The 15,427-nt window shown below is 39.4% G+C and overlaps 3 protein-coding genes across 10 annotated transcripts in view; 1 reads left to right on the plus strand and 2 right to left on the minus strand.

The window, feature by feature from the left end:
* Positions 1-15,427, plus strand: part of rras2 (RAS related 2) — a 316,645-nt gene that overhangs the window by 280,912 nt on the left and 20,306 nt on the right. The gene's annotated exons all lie outside the window — the stretch shown is intronic.
* Positions 9-2,938, minus strand: tmem9b (TMEM9 domain family, member B). The gene is made up of 5 exons (XM_072464578.1): positions 2,729-2,938; positions 2,147-2,238; positions 1,949-2,057; positions 1,417-1,551; positions 9-1,010 (listed from the first exon to the last, which is right to left on the minus strand). Exons 1-5 carry the CDS (start codon positions 2,798-2,800, stop codon positions 855-857), a joined length of 564 nt encoding a protein of 187 aa, XP_072320679.1. The 5' UTR covers positions 2,801-2,938; the 3' UTR covers positions 9-854.
* scube2 (signal peptide, CUB domain, EGF-like 2) overlaps positions 3,311-15,427 on the minus strand; it is a 13,851-nt gene continuing 1,734 nt past the window's right edge. For 4 of the 8 annotated variants that reach the window (XM_072464574.1, XM_072464573.1, XM_072464572.1 and 1 more), the window contains exons 6-19: positions 15,270-15,386; positions 14,455-14,544; positions 13,193-13,309; positions 12,982-13,104; positions 12,438-12,554; positions 12,189-12,311; positions 9,899-10,105; positions 6,238-6,408; positions 5,552-5,719; positions 4,971-5,132; positions 4,695-4,892; positions 4,473-4,625; positions 4,311-4,390; positions 3,311-4,131 (exon numbers count right to left, since the gene is read on the minus strand). In XM_072464574.1, coding sequence (XP_072320675.1) covers positions 3,985-4,131; positions 4,311-4,390; positions 4,473-4,625; positions 4,695-4,892; positions 4,971-5,132; positions 5,552-5,719; positions 6,238-6,408; positions 9,899-10,105; positions 12,189-12,311; positions 12,438-12,554; positions 12,982-13,104; positions 13,193-13,309; positions 14,455-14,544; positions 15,270-15,386 — 1,973 coding nt within the window. In that variant the 3' untranslated portion in view covers positions 3,311-3,984. Of the gene's footprint in view, positions 4,132-4,310; positions 4,391-4,472; positions 4,626-4,694; positions 4,893-4,970; positions 5,133-5,551; positions 5,720-6,237; positions 6,409-9,898; positions 10,106-10,358; positions 10,527-11,020; positions 11,144-11,192; positions 11,205-11,444; positions 11,539-11,843; positions 11,961-12,188; positions 12,312-12,437; positions 12,555-12,981; positions 13,105-13,192; positions 13,310-14,454; positions 14,545-15,269; positions 15,387-15,427 lie in introns of all 8 variants that reach the window. The other 4 variants (XM_072464577.1, XM_072464575.1, XM_072464576.1 and 1 more) reach the window with 3 other exon arrangements.

Genomic DNA, 15,427 nt, shown 5'->3' on the forward strand with positions numbered 1-15,427 from the left:
CTTAAAAAAATGCTATTGATTTAGGACATAAAAACATTTAGTATAAATCACACTGCATCAATGCATGCCTACTACCGCTTTACAAATGGAAAGTAAAAAATGGATCAGTAAACACAAGTTTCTGCATTTCAACACTTGTCTAGATTATTAGTGACATCACCTAACCACAGTAACCATAAAAACATGGCAAGTAATCAAATAGTAAGTATAGCTAGACATGAAAAACATTGCAGATTTACAGGAGAATACTTAACATGGTATGAACACACTGGAGGAAAACCGATGAGGTGAGGACCAAGAACATTGATACGAGTAGTTAAAAGACATGCATGTTGTTTACACTTTTCCTCCAGTTATAGTTCCACGATTCCCCTAAATTGAAACACCCACCAGCAAAACCCTAACCACAGCAGCGGCGGGTGGATTAGTCCATGTTTTTAGTCATGTTTTTGGCAGTAATCAATATCTGGATATTAGAAGCTCAAGTCATTTGTTTGAGAGCATTTGCGTAACGGGTTCAAAGAAGACTGGACCTCAAACTGAAAGAAAAAAAATAGTCGTCCAATAACATTTTGACTTTCTTTGAAGTTTCTGGTTGGATTGGCATGCCTGTAGATTGAAAAGAGGATGGCCTGCTTTTGCAAGTGAAATGCAAACCTGCTCAATTTTCATTGTGCAAAGGTAAAACAAATATAAAATGTGTGTGAATTTTGTAGTCTCATTAAGTTTTACATTTGATTGGGTCTTCTGCAAACCACTTCATTCAAATCTTCTTCCACCTCAGGAGTCGCAAAAGGTTCAAATATGAATAGACGGCTCTGTCACAGTTGGTTTCATAGTTTTAACTCGTAGCTTTAGCTGAGGACAACATGACGGTCGAATACAGATTTCCTCTGCTCCTGGACCTGCCTCCTCCAGCGCTGCTGAGCGTGCTCCACTTTGTTCAGCATGTTCGGTCTCGAGTGCGAGCGGGACAAGACGTTATGTGCATTGGCAAATGGCTGCTGGTCCTGGAGATAAAACATGCAAGAAAAAGAATAGTAAGACAATATTTTCATGATCACATTCATGGCCAGACTAATAAAAGCTAGTGCATTTCAGAAACTTAAACAGAGCAGAGCAAAAAGCAGAAAATCCCATTGAAATACTATGGTATTCAAGTGCGTGATTAAACTGAAGTTGTTGCACTAGTTTCAACCTTCAGGCTCAGATTTCAGTTGTTAACGATTCACAACAAAGCCATAACTTTATATACAAAAAATAAATCTCACATGATATTTTCCAAAGACAGTAATTTCTATCAAACACTGCAGAATTCCTGATACATAAACTAACAAACCAAAAATGGTATGTTTCACAAGTAATCTAAACTCATTACAGAAATGTATTAGTTGTAATGTACAACTTGACACCTACCCCAACATCATCATCACTTTGAATGAGCTGAGAATGTCCAAAGAGCCTCCTCTTCAATATGGGCTCCAGCAGCGTCAGATAAACCATGTAGAGGAGCAATAATCCCAATATAGAGAGGTACATAATAATGGTAAACTAAAAGAAGACATGAAAATACAGAATAGTTTAGTATGAACATATATCACTTAATAGATCATTATATTCTACTTTGCCTGATGTTTAAGGGCGGGCAATATATCGAAAAAGCAATATCTAAAAATTGTTGTTTAAGATGGATTGGAAAAATATTTGATACTTCTTATCTGGATGAACCTAAAAAATCTATATATTAATAAATATATGAAACAATATTGCCAAGCCCTTATAAGGATCGCACAAACCAATCAAGGTAAGGTTTCATTACAATTAGTTTATTTTAATCAAGCTAGTTCAATTAAATATTCATAGGATATGTTATTCTGATAACAGTTGATCTCGTGGGTCTGCTTAATACAGAAAGCATATTTCCATAGTCAAAATAATGCAGATTAACCTTGATGGTCCCGGAACTCCTTTCTTCATATTTACACTCACAACGTAGACAATAGGCCTCCACATCTTTGCCATCAACAGGCATGGGTTCAACTACATGGAGACAATTACTACGGGAAAAGGATAATGATACAGAATCAATAAAACGTAAAAAGACAAGCAATATTGATAATTTTCATCTGATATTTTGTGTACATACCAATCTTTCAGAGAAACATTTTGTTTGTAGATGTGTCCCAATGTGTCTTTGTATGGTGGACAGATGCATTTACAGCGAATATCCTCTGAGTTCTACAAAGACAATGGTAAGAACCATTGGTTATAGAGCAATTTAATTCAAAGAATAATCAGATAATTGGATTATAAAATAAGATATCTTATCTTATCTTATAATCCAATTATTAGATCTGATTCAAGAGAAATGTGATCACCAAAACACCTGAAATGTGTCACTTCATAAGTGGATTTGTAGAGTGACTGGTGCATTTGGAAGAAAAAAATCTTTATAATAACATTACTTTTCCATCTTTAACATTTTCGCTTTCCTCTTTGCATAATTGTCTTGCTTGAACAGGTGGTAACAATCAGAAGTAAATCAGATTACTAACATCAGATGTAAGTGTTAACAGGACATTTGAATAAACTGAGTATCAGTGTTCACTGCGGATGTTTTAACACCTTATTCAACCATAAACAAACATTAATAGCTCGCTCGTTTTATACAAAGAGCAAGAGGTTAGTCCGTATGCTTTGGCCCCGAGTTAGCTTTCATTAGCCTTACCTTAGCTGTCACTGGAGCTAACAGCACAAAACACACCAAAACAGAAGCCACGGGGAGGATTAAAGACTTCATTTTTACACCGTCGTTCTCACCAATGTTTACTCAATAAAGATCTGAACAACACCTTATTTAATAGTCTGCAATAGCTATTAAGCTAACCTAATCACAACACATCGCAGCCTCCAAGCAGCTGACTTGCATCTTCCGGTGAGATGGAGCGTCATTTCCGGTGTGCTGGGCTCGCGCTTGTCATGCATGCGTCATGTGTGGATCTAACACTAGGGTAATTAGACCTTCAAAATATGATTATTATTAGATTTATACGACTATTAAAATTATATATGAACAGCAAACTGATGTGATTTAGTTATCCATTTCTGGGTCCAGAAATGGATAACTAATGATCAATAAATCCATAATAAAATATAAACAATAACGTGACAAAGCTGTAATGAAATAAACAATGTTACATATTTAAACTCTATACTCTGTCCTTCAAAGTCAAAAATACACAAATTAAAACACACACACACACACCTTTTTCATAATCAAAATACAGTAAGTCATAGGTGGTTCAAAATCGGTTTCTAAATGTTTTCTATGTTTATTTACAATGTAACAGATGTACAAAACAGTAAAAATATACACATTATCTAAGAAGTTACAACTCTTAAGTGTATGGGGAGGTTGTCTTTGGTTACAGTCACAATACAAGACTAGGTTTATATTTATTCTGTTTTGAATCCCGAGACTATGTGTTGTAATATTTTGCACTACAAAATTTGCCTATTTTTTACATCATGTACAAATATTTTATCAAAAGTAATTGCTTCTGTGGTAACCCTACTCTATTAGTACGGTTGATGTTCCCAAAAACATTTGGGCAGTAATCATTTTCTTTTGTGATGCGTTTCCTTTACCTCACTGGGAGCCTGTAGCTTATGTTAAAACTAGATACACCCTATATACAGTACCATTAAAATTAGCATCTCATTTGCTACAATGATTTTGCATCCATTGCTAAAGCTCATAATATCTAACTTATGAGACATGTATAAATGGCAAAGCAGGCGAGACACAGGCAGCATTCCACATAGTTTGGACCACAACATTGAAGAAGAGCATTCAGTCATTGTCCATTGTCTTCCTCTTAAAGTTACTGTTTTAGTGACCAGTTTAACAAGTGTGCAGTCCAGACCGGTTTGGTCACGTCTACAGAGGAATTAGTAAGGTCACTGGAGAAAAATAACTGCCCCTTATGGACGAAGGAATCTTAGGACTTTAGAGCGCAGGAAGCGGATGAAGGATTTTGGGAACATTTCTCTTGATTCTTGTGCTGTGTAGTTGAAAAAGTTTTGTGGATGAGCCAGCACATCAAACAGAGCCCTCATGAGTTTCTTGTCCTGTAGGAAAAAGATGGCACTTTAGTGTAATTCCACTTCAGCCCAGAAGATGGTAGGTTTTGCAGCCTCATGAGCTGTCACTATTTCTTTCCATGCTTTCCCCAACGACTACTAGTCATTTCAAGCTATCTCTTTTTTAATTTTTTATGCATTGATGTTAAAGTGTGTGAGTAACATACTTTAAGTATTTCCTGGTGATTTTCAGAGGCGTAGAGTCTTCCATCTCTGACGATATCTTCTATCAATTCTTGATAGTCCTCTATAAACATAATCAATATTATTAATTTGAATCAAGCATCATCATCACTTTTACTGATGTTGATTATACAGCCCTTTCTTACCATCATAAGTCACATATGGAACCTGGAAGCCTTTCCCACTGTTGCCCTCATTGGATCTAAACTGTATCCAAAGCCTTTTGGAGCGAGAGGTAAAAGCTATGGGCCGTTCATATGTCTGACAGGTCTCATAGGTGGTCACAGAGTTGGAAAGGGCTGAGGGGAAGGTAGTGGTCAAAAAATGCACTGCTGTTGTAATCTCATTCAATAAGACTTAATACCTACAGCTTTTCCTCATGACCAGGTAGTCTCCACACTCATCTTCAATGGGTAAATAGATTTCTGGCACCACAATAAGGATTCTGCGTTTGGGCGGAGGGTTGATGGTCCAAGTGCATTCAACGTTTGCAGGGTAGTTTCCTGGGTAGTTTGGGGACTCAATAAAACCAGAAAAATCCCCTAATTCTCCACCACATTGTCGGTCTGTAAAATAAATAATTTAACTTGAGTGCATTCACAGTGCAGTATCTTATTCTTGAGTGATTTATTGTGCAGACGTACTTTTGCATTGCATGATGTTTGTGGAGCCATCAAAGTCAGTTGTTGTATTTCCAGGGCAGGCAACGCAGTAGTTCTGTCCAAACTCCCCTTGATAGGTTCCCACGGGACAGCGAATGCAGCGGTGTGTGCTGGTGTTGTAATAATGGCCTGGAGAGCACTGGACTACACAGGACACAAACAATGAAAACGTTTCAGTCAATTTTGTAGTAATATTGCCATTGTTTATTTTGGATTTAACACAATGCCCTTTATGGTGAAACACTTTTCATTGATCTGTGCTTGGAACATCTATAGCCCCCAACTGTCCTCACCTTATAGAACAGCGGAGAGGACCTTACTGCTGAACTTATGACACACAGTAGTTGTACAAATAATCCATTAACTCTAGGGGGCAGTAGAGTTCCAGAGACAATTGAGAAATGCCCATTGTCGACAAACTAAAAAAGAAAAGCATTGATTTTGTTGTTTTTGAAGAAAACTAGCCATCAACAACAAATGGCTCATTGTTATCATTTAAAGTGGCAGTCATTTGTAAAGCCTGATTATAATGTCAGTGAAAATCTAAAACACTTATGTTTTACCTTTAGTCTCACACTCCTGGAAGGTGACAGCTCCACTGTGTTTGGTGACAAGGTTTCCGCCACAGGGGAAGCAGGTGGTGCGGCCCACGTCAGGCTGGTATGTTCCCAGTGGACACGGCAGGCAGGGAATAAAGCCATCCAGAGAGTATTGGCCCGGAGGACACTGACCTGAACATGAACGCATGAGTCATTCACCAAACAAACTACGGAAAACACTGTTTAGTTTTTCATCAACATCTTATCTCAACAACCGGGATTCACATATTTGAAGTATTTTTCATTGATTACACAAAATATGTTTTTTCCCATGATAAGAGAGCATGGTACACAAGTTGAAATTAAGTCAATGGAAAGCGTCTTATGTCTTGTGACTTATCTAAGCTGCACGTTGGGAGTCTGCAGATGGCCTTTTTTGTTTTGTCTAAGATGATAAGATCTGAATTTTCTAAAAGTTACAGAGCCAAACGGTAAAACCAAAACAATCCTTTCAATTTTATTCAAGACACCCAATGGCATTCATCTTTTGAATTCACATCTGCATCATTTACAAAGATTGCAGCTTTGGATAAACAGCAGAACATGAATGGATCTTTTTCAGGGAAGGTGTAGTTGCTATTCTATTGACTCAGCATACTACAGTACCTCATTTCACATAATACAGCAATTCAACGTAAATTGTGTCTTACCTCCACATTCTGAAAGGTTTCGAGCGCCCACAACTTTGGAGATTTCTCGTCCATCCGGAGCAGGGCAAACGTCACAAGACATTTGTCCTTCTTCGTCCTGATAGGTCCCCGCTGGGCACAGCATGCACCTCCCCAGGTTCAGATCATAGTACGTCCCAACACTGCAGCTCACTAATTTACAGGAGAGGAACAACAGATGTTTTAGTTGTAATGTTTATTATTACAGGTATGAAGTAAAGTCAATGTATCTCTAATTTTGTTTTGTGCTTGAATGTTGAGCGCCTTTTGTTTTTGACCAAACCACCAGAATAAAAAAAATAGATAAATAAATAAATAAAGTCAAAACAGATTTGTGTTTTATGGGCGGTTTTCTAACATGAATTTCAGATGTTATAGTTGTTGTGTGGTGATGACACTTTTACAATTAAAAATAATACATTCATCTAAATCTGAGTAAATGTTTAATTTATAACCGCTGTCATTGCCACTTCGCACAGACGATGAGGAAATGACTACAAAAACATGTGAGCCATAGACGTGAGTCATAAAATGCAGCTCTGTATAATCAAACAGTCCGAACCACAATGTAGATTTACACTATAAACATGACAGGGCCATTAAAGTGAAGGAAGCCAGACTTCACCAGCCGCCTCTCAGATGCAATCACACCACACACTTGAAACGGATGATTCAGTAAAAAAAAAAAAAAAAAAAAAAAAAAACCTGATCATTAAAACATCAAAGCTACTCAAAGCTACCATTCAACGCCACTCATTTTTACAGTGAAAATAAAAAAATACACATTTAGTTTAGCTTCATACTGCAATGATAATTATAACGACAATGACCACTGAAAATTACAGATCCCCAGAGGCAAAAGATAGTCCTTAATAATCCTTGGGAACTCAAATGTAAACAATCTAAATGAAATAAACAACATAGAACCATAACCAGAAAAGGCAAATGTCAGGACAAGTCAGAGAATATACTGTGAGTAAGACCAGGCCAGGCATATTGAACTGGACCTAACCAGGCTAACCTAAATAGTGATATGACCTAGTAATAACATTCAAATACAATTCAGTGTAAAAGTAAGGCTATCATAACTTAAAGTCATCAAAAATAGAAGGACAGCTGTCTTTTGTGGACACTTGAAATAGGATCAGGGTGCAACTTTAACGTCTCGGCCATACACACCTTTTTCAAAACACTATGCCAAATCAAAGCAAGTTCTCCCTCTCATCTAATAGAGCACAGCATCTGATTACAGAAGCCTAAGCACCTCTTTGCTCTGTAATTATATTTCAGGCATTAACTTTGTGTCTGTCTGGGTCTTCTGGGGAGTGAGGAACCAGGGCTGTAGTCGACTAGAGGAATTGTTGGTTGATTTAAGACATGCTTTGCGAATAAATTGATACGCTAAAAGAGGGCGTCATGTGGCACTGGCGAAAGTTCTCACATTTTCAAGGATTTAAGGATCTCGCGCATATGTTTACAGAGAGGTAAACAACAGCGGTACGTAAACAGCATCTTCATAGGCGAAAACTCACGCCCTAAACCCCAGCGAACTCACTCCACGCATTCTCCTTTCAGCTGTAGCACACAATAAAGTAATGAGTCAACTAATAAAAAATGTGGTCAACAAAAACACCACTGACTGATTCACTAAACGACTAAAGGACTCCAGCCCTAATAGGAACTTGACTTAAAATTGAACCTGATCGCAAACAAAAGCAAATCAATAAAGTTTGAGCTTAGCATTGGGCTATTGCCTGGCTGTATTTAAACCATTATTGTTATTCAAGCTTTCCCAAAGCTTTCCCAAAGAACAAAAAGCTCTAAACCATATCCATTATACATCACTCAGCAAGTTGTTAGATTTTCTTGAGGAGTAAGAAAATGTAATTCTCTCTGGAGCAGTTCATTTTTGGAAGCCCATTGTTTACCCTGAAAGCCCATGAAGAGCCATCAGTGCATTGTCCCCTAACAGCTTTTATTTGACAGAGGGAAGCAGTGAGAGAAGAGAAAGTGAAAGAAAAAAACCTGGAAGCCTTTCAAATGCAAAAAAACGCTCTTTAGAGTCCTCAAATTGATGGCCCCAAAGAGGTTTAAAAGACCTTTCACCTCTATTCAAGTCCCCAGTCTTTGCCTGCTTGATGACATAGGAAAACACTACGGTATCACAGTGGTTAGGAGCTGAACCCAATAAAAGGGGTCAGGTTTCTCAGTCCCCCATTCTGCTCGGCCCAATCACTGCTTGCGCCCATCAAGCCGAGGCCCAAACAGCTGATGCTAATTGATTCCCATGGTGTGGCTGAAGTCAATTCTCTTTAGCAGTTTAGTGGCTGGGGGTCATGCAAAGCAGTCCCAGCTGGGGGCGGGGGGACACACTGCACTCAAACTGCCAGCGTGAATCAACAGCACTTCCTAAACATCTTCAACGTTAAAACAAACACGGAAACAGGTTGGGAACGGGAGTTAAGTAGACTTGAGCGTTGAGTGTAAAAACAAAACCGTAAATGTATGGGAGAATACATGAGCACAAAATACATACAAGGAAAAGGGGGTTTAAGATTTAATTCTGGAAAAAATTTCATTATTTATACATAAACCTATTTTTTATTTTGACAACACCGGCTCATGGATTACACTCCATCTTTGGCACTGAGAACAAGTCCCAGATGGGGTTTTTCAATGGACGGGGCAAATTGAAAAGGACTAAACTGCTCTCTGAGCTAAGCCATAGCGAGAACTGGGGGAGGAGGGAAAAATATAGCCCCTTTAAAGAGCTGGAGGTTAAGAATGCTTTTCAGCTTCCCCTCCTCTCCCAAATTACATGTCTACACCCCTGCCATGGCCAATAGACTGCTTAATGTTGACCTGAAAGCATAGCAGGGGAGTTAAGAAATCAAGACAACTTAAGTCCCACTATAGTCAATGATCGAAGAAAAAATTGCTAGGTTTAATGAGGAGGCCAAACAAGGGAGGCCAGGAACAACTTTGAATGAAAAGTATATTGCTTTAAAACTATGAAATGTTTAGGTTTGTGAGCTACTGTTAAACAACTGAATCCTGTCAAAACGGACTAAAGAGGAGCAGAACGCACAGAATAATCGTTTAAACTTCATGCTATATTAGCAGAATAGACACAAAAAAGCACATTTCTTTGAGTGATATTAAGTGGTATAAGTAGGCAGCAACTTACTGAGAGGCCCAGTGGTGGGGGCGCTTTAACACCAGCCAGAGAAAACACAGGACAGCCTCCAGCTCAGATAGTGTGCGGTCCCACAAACTAACGTTTAAGCCAATGAAGCTTGTATATAAAAGCCAACGCTCGAGCCAGAAAAGTTGCCAGGAGCCCTCATATTACACTCCCTGTCCCAGAGAGATGTTGGGCCATCTCACAGCTCTTTGGGACAACAACAGGCTTTCTGTTCTACTCACCACGGCTGGCTCATTACACCATGTCTGCAAACCAAATATGGCACTCATCTGGCCAACACCTGCACTAAATCCAATCATTAAACCCACTTGTCTGAATATATCTCACTAGCAAGTACGTTCAATCACTTAAGTCTCCACTAAGAGTGTCAGGAGAAGCTATTGCTGTGTGGGTGATGACTTAGTGAGTGTTGGCGTAGTAAATGTAATCCAAACTTACCACATTTCCTGTTCACAAGCACCTGACCGGCGACGCAGTGCCCTGGGAGCTCCGCAGCCTGGACCAAGCTCCTTCCCAGCTCGTAGTCGGATCCAGCAAAGTGGAGGTGGAATTGCTCCCGGTTTATGGATTTTCTCAAGGTCCGGATGGTCTTTTTGAGCCTCTTCTCTGAGCGCCGGCGCACGCAATTCATGTCACAAGTCTCTGCTGAGAAAAGCACTCCATACCACAAATGTCTCCAGCTAAACGTTTCCAAAGTACAATGACGTGCACATTCTGTTGGTAAAATCATGCACAGCAGCCAACTTAAAAACCCAGAATCCAGCACCAATACCTCAACCGAAACAGGAGATACTTCAATGATTTAATGTAATATGAGTGGTAAAGACAGCAGCCATAGATCAGGTGAAGCAGGAAAAGGGTTGCAGGCAGTGGGCAGAAGGGAGGTGCAGAGACCAACCTGTTACCTCCTCTGGGTTCACATCCAGCACAAACTCGGCGGTGATGGAGGAGCCGTCCTCCTCGCCGGTCTTTCTGCCGTGGTGACTGCGGGTGCGTCGACCAGACGACGTGCACCGGAGGCTCACAAAACTGAACTGGACATTCTCAGTGAAGGGGAACCGGCTGTCTGTGGAAATGAGACAATGATCGATACAAAGGAATTTTATCAAATTAAAATCATTTTATAATTTTATTTGATGTTTTCTCACATTTAAAAACTGTTGTTTTGCAAGTCGTATCACACAAAGAAGAACCAGAAAATGAAAAAACATTTGGGTTATACCGTCCCCATTATAAATCAAAAGGCCCGTCAAACACCTTTAGAAAAAGGTTATTGCACAATAAGAAACCTGTGTGATTGATGGTTGGGTCAGACACAACTCAGACCCATGCTTGGGTTGATTACATCCTCCCCTGTCAACGCCAAACAAAACGCGACACTGAGACATTCAAGACCTTTCAAACCGCACCACTTTTCCACTCATTTCTTTCACGTTACCTTATGGTTTTTGGATTTCTTCGAAGCAAGCTTTATTGTTTGTATTTGTATTTTGCGTTTTCTTTGCAAAGCTAACTCCAAAGTACAGAACTACATGCATGAATAGATTGTAACTCTTGTACCTGTCTGTGCAGAGTTTAACCCCTCTTTGAGTTTTTCCTGGCTCCGTTTTAAGTTACACTTTGCGGTGCCAGACCTGAAGGTGGCTGTGGTCCGTATGCGAGGAACGCTGGACATTTCTTGATCTGCAAACATAAGAGTTCTCAGACATCAGATACAACTTGGTTTAGCTGCCTATGTTTTAATCTGTGAAAATATTCACTTCAACAGGTGCTCTGTGTATGGAAGAGTCCGCTGCCTGCTTTGACTGAAATGTTCCACAGTGTGGCATTCAACTTATCTATCTTTTTTAATTTAAACAAATACAGGCATTTTTATTTCTCACACATATTATTACATTTGTTACCATGGCGACAGAAGTTTAATGTCATACTGTGGAACTTTCCAAGCGTCCTGTTTCATAGAGAATTGAAGTGAACGTAGTACTTGCCTAAGCAGTACAGGCCATTGTTGTCCTTTTGAGCATCAGTCGGGCAGGGCACGGGCGCTCCACAGGTCACTGTGTATGAATTCTCTGTGCCTAAAACATACAAAGTCAAAGCCACAAAAGTCAAGTTAGGGAAAGCAAATACGGAGCATGTAGGGACACGAAGCACCGCTCTATAGACTAATGTTTAACTACTCTTCAAAAGACATCATTTAACACAATAAAGTAATGCTTAATGATTAATGAACTGGTCTGTACAGTGGTTTTCACTGAGGTATTCATTCAAAGCTAGATAATATTCTATTTATATAAAATTTGTATACAAAAATAAAAATTGGTACTCTGGCGCCAACAGAGACAACATCCAAATAGCTGTAAAATAAACTAAAAAGACTCACCACTGATGATGTGAACTTGTGACTGACACGTCAGGAAGCAGCGGTCCCCTCCCTCCTGTTTACTGCAGTTCAATGTAGGTTTAGTGGAAGATTTGGCAGGTGGTAAACTCTCAGTCTCTAGATGAAAACCACAATATAACTTCGAGGTGAATAGAAAACTTAGAGGACATAGGACCAGCCATCTGATAGATGAGTTAAATCACAAACAACAAATGCCAGAGATAAAAAGAAGAAAGGACAGCAGAGTTCAAAGTATCTCCTGTTTTTGTTTCCCATTTTCTCAATTTTACATATACACATGAAAAAGAAGTTATAGGGTTAGCGTTGATTCCGGCCCTGTCTTACCAATGCAGTCCTTTTTATTCCAGTGCAGTTTGTAGCCAGGATGGCAAAAGCACTCAAATCCACCCATGGTGTTTTCACAAATATGCTCACAACCACCATTGTTCACACTGCACTCGTTTACGTCTGAAAGACAAAATAAAAACAGAATTCTAATAAAGTCTGATCATGACATGCTTTGGCATCACACTTCTGTATGAATGTTACGCTCAACTTGTTTTGTGTGGCTGCCTCCACCCAATAGGGTCTCACCTCCACAGTGGGCCAGTCCATACATGGTGTAGCCTTTGTTGCACAGACACTGAAAACCACCAGGGGAGTTCACACACGTGTGATCGCAGGTACGCTCGAAGAAACACTCATCTATATCTGTAGTCAATGAGTGGATGACATAATAGCAGGGCAGTTAGACATAACCTTCATCATGAGGGATTTCCCATGAACACACAGTTTAGAGCGACGCAGCATCAGGTAATCCCACAACTATGAGCTCAGCATCCTCACAGACCATAATATAATGTTGCTTGAAGTTCAAATGGATGGTTTAGCCCTTTATTATAATATAAGTATAATCATTATCACTTATTCTACTTTCTGGTGATGTGGTCTGTATCCCATCATCAAAAATGTATTATGTTGCTTATTCTATTTCTTAATTTCATCACTGGCGGAAGAGTAAAGACATTTTATTCCGGTACTTTGTTGTACACAATAAAGTAATCACACAATTTAAAACAGAATATTGTGATCCATGGTCATCTTAACATTTGTGAAAGCGAGCATGCTGGGAGTTTACCTTGGCAGGAGCGTTCGTCTGTGAGAAGTTTGAAGCCCTTTCGACAGTTGCACTCGTAGCTGCCGATGGTGTTTCTACAGAAATGATCGCAGCCGCCGTTATTAAGTTCACACTCGTCAATATCTGTGGGAAACACACGACACCAGTGCAGTTTATTGTGGCGTTTGTACTTAAAGCCAATTAATAACAACAGTGGGACATCCTCTCTGACCTTTGCATATTTTTCCATCCGGCTGTAAGGTGAATCCCACGGGACAACTGCAGCGGACCCCTGTGGACGTGTCTTTGCAGGTGCAGTCACATCCCCCATTGTTCACCGCACAAGTCTCTGAAGTGACAGTGAATAACCCATTACGACCCAAATATTACCCTATTTTCCAGACTATAAGTAGCACCGAAGTATAAGTCGCAGCAACTAAAAAATGCATAATAGAGAAGAAAAACACATATATAAGTTGCACTAGAGTATGAAATGCGGTTGCAAGTGTGAAAATAACATATAATATCACATATAAGTTGCTCCGGAGTATAAGTATATAAGTATAAGTAAGTCGCACCCCGGCCAAAACTATGAAAAAAGGTGCGACTTGTAGTCCAGAAAATACGGTACCGTATACGTAATACTATCTATTCTTATCTATAACCAGTGGTGGAAAGTAACAAATTACAACAGCGAAAGTACTGTATTTAACATTTTAGATCAGTACTTTCTATTCCACTACATTTTTTTAACTGAACTGAAAAATAGTACTTGTAATACGGTTCAAGGTTGTTGTTTTTTTGCAGCGTTCATGGTGACGTCATGCGTAAAGGTCGTGAGTTCAAGTCAAACAAATCTTAGATCAAACAATAGATACCGGACATAAAATTCACAAGAAAAAATAAGAAATGGATTGGAATTGCTACTGTTGACCATTTTAACTCTAACTCTGTGAGAAACCCTGTCACTTGTACTCTTTATAGTATCTGGAATACTTTTATGTGCTAGTTTTATTTTTCATTATCATTCATTTTGTATCTGTACGTCTTCCACCACTGTCTCTGATCCTGCTTATTCAGCGTAGGTTTTGCATTTTTCAACAAGGATGACAGTGTTTGCATTTTAGTGGTATAAGTATCGTCTAGTAAAGTATAATGTATGCTGCTTTATCGTGTTTGGTCCATGTGCCACTGACCAGTTTTATTTGCATGGAGAATGACCCAGAATCACGTCACTGATAAATACTAACGATGTGGGGAAAGGTTCACACGCGGCCCTGCCCATGTAGAAGGAAAATGTGAAATATACCACACTGTCACAAATGCATATTTTAGTCGAGAATGAGGTGGACGAGCGAGTGAGCCAGTGGTCATTTCACAGTTTGCTCAAAACGCTGAGGAATGTGTTGGTCCGGTACAGCTCACGACTCAGGTATTAGCATTGAACCACAACCTATCATTTCATTCTGCAGATGTTAAAACTGTGAGCATTACCCATCAGGAGCCTTCGTTTCACCCGTTTATCCACCTCGGTGAAAGCGGTGGCGTTGTTGTCCGCCGACTCCGTGGTGGCCTCATCTCGCTCTGTGGTTAAGATAAAGTCTCAGCGCAGTACTTGTTATCGGTGCTTTCAAATACATGTGGGACGTATTCATTTGGCATCAGATAACGCGACAGACCAGGAGGCAAGCGCAGATACAAACACGACTGGACCTCCCGCACACTGACGCTCGAGGAAGACGTTAAGTGCTCAAAATAGTTATGGAAAAAGCATTATTACACACACACACTTTCATGTATATAAGTAGGGATATATTCAGTTTGAACCGGAATCAGAATAGATTTATTGCCATTGTCAGTGGACACAAATCCCAGACTAGGCACTTGCTTTGGCAGTGAGTGGCATAAAATAGAAGTGTGTGAAAAAATGTGTAAGAATTAACAAATGGGCTTAAATACAACATATATACAGCAAGGTTAATCGGTTATTGTTGTTATTCAGATCACAATATAATCATAATAGCTAGATAGATAGATAGATACTAATTTAAGCTCACAATAACTTTACTTTTGCTTTCACAGAGTTTGAGTTCGTAAAGCTCGTCACATGCGACTGGAACAGAAATGAAAGACAATTAAGGATTTTGCTTTTGTTTGTGTTGTATGTGTCAATAATCGTCAATGATGGTCGTGTTTCTTTTCACAACAATTGTAAGACTAAAATGTGATATATCCATTCCTGCATACAGTAAAAGTGAATTTGATTGCATGGTTCAAAGAAGTCTATATTTAATTTGATGTTCTCTTACCTAGGCAGGATCTCTTGTCGGCCTGCAGAGTGTACCTGGGGTGGCACTTGCATATTGGCCCATGCTCTGTGTCTTCACATGTGTGCTGGCATCCTCCATTACCATGGATACATGTCACTGTCAGAGAAATAACAACATCAATTCTGAGAGGTGAATAT

The sequence above is a fragment of the Eucyclogobius newberryi genome, unplaced genomic scaffold (assembly GCF_026437365.1).
Source record: "Eucyclogobius newberryi isolate DKJ021-1_F unplaced genomic scaffold, fEucNew1.0.hap1 SCAF_5, whole genome shotgun sequence".
In the NCBI taxonomy this organism is placed as follows: domain Eukaryota; kingdom Metazoa; phylum Chordata; class Actinopteri; order Gobiiformes; family Gobiidae; genus Eucyclogobius; species Eucyclogobius newberryi.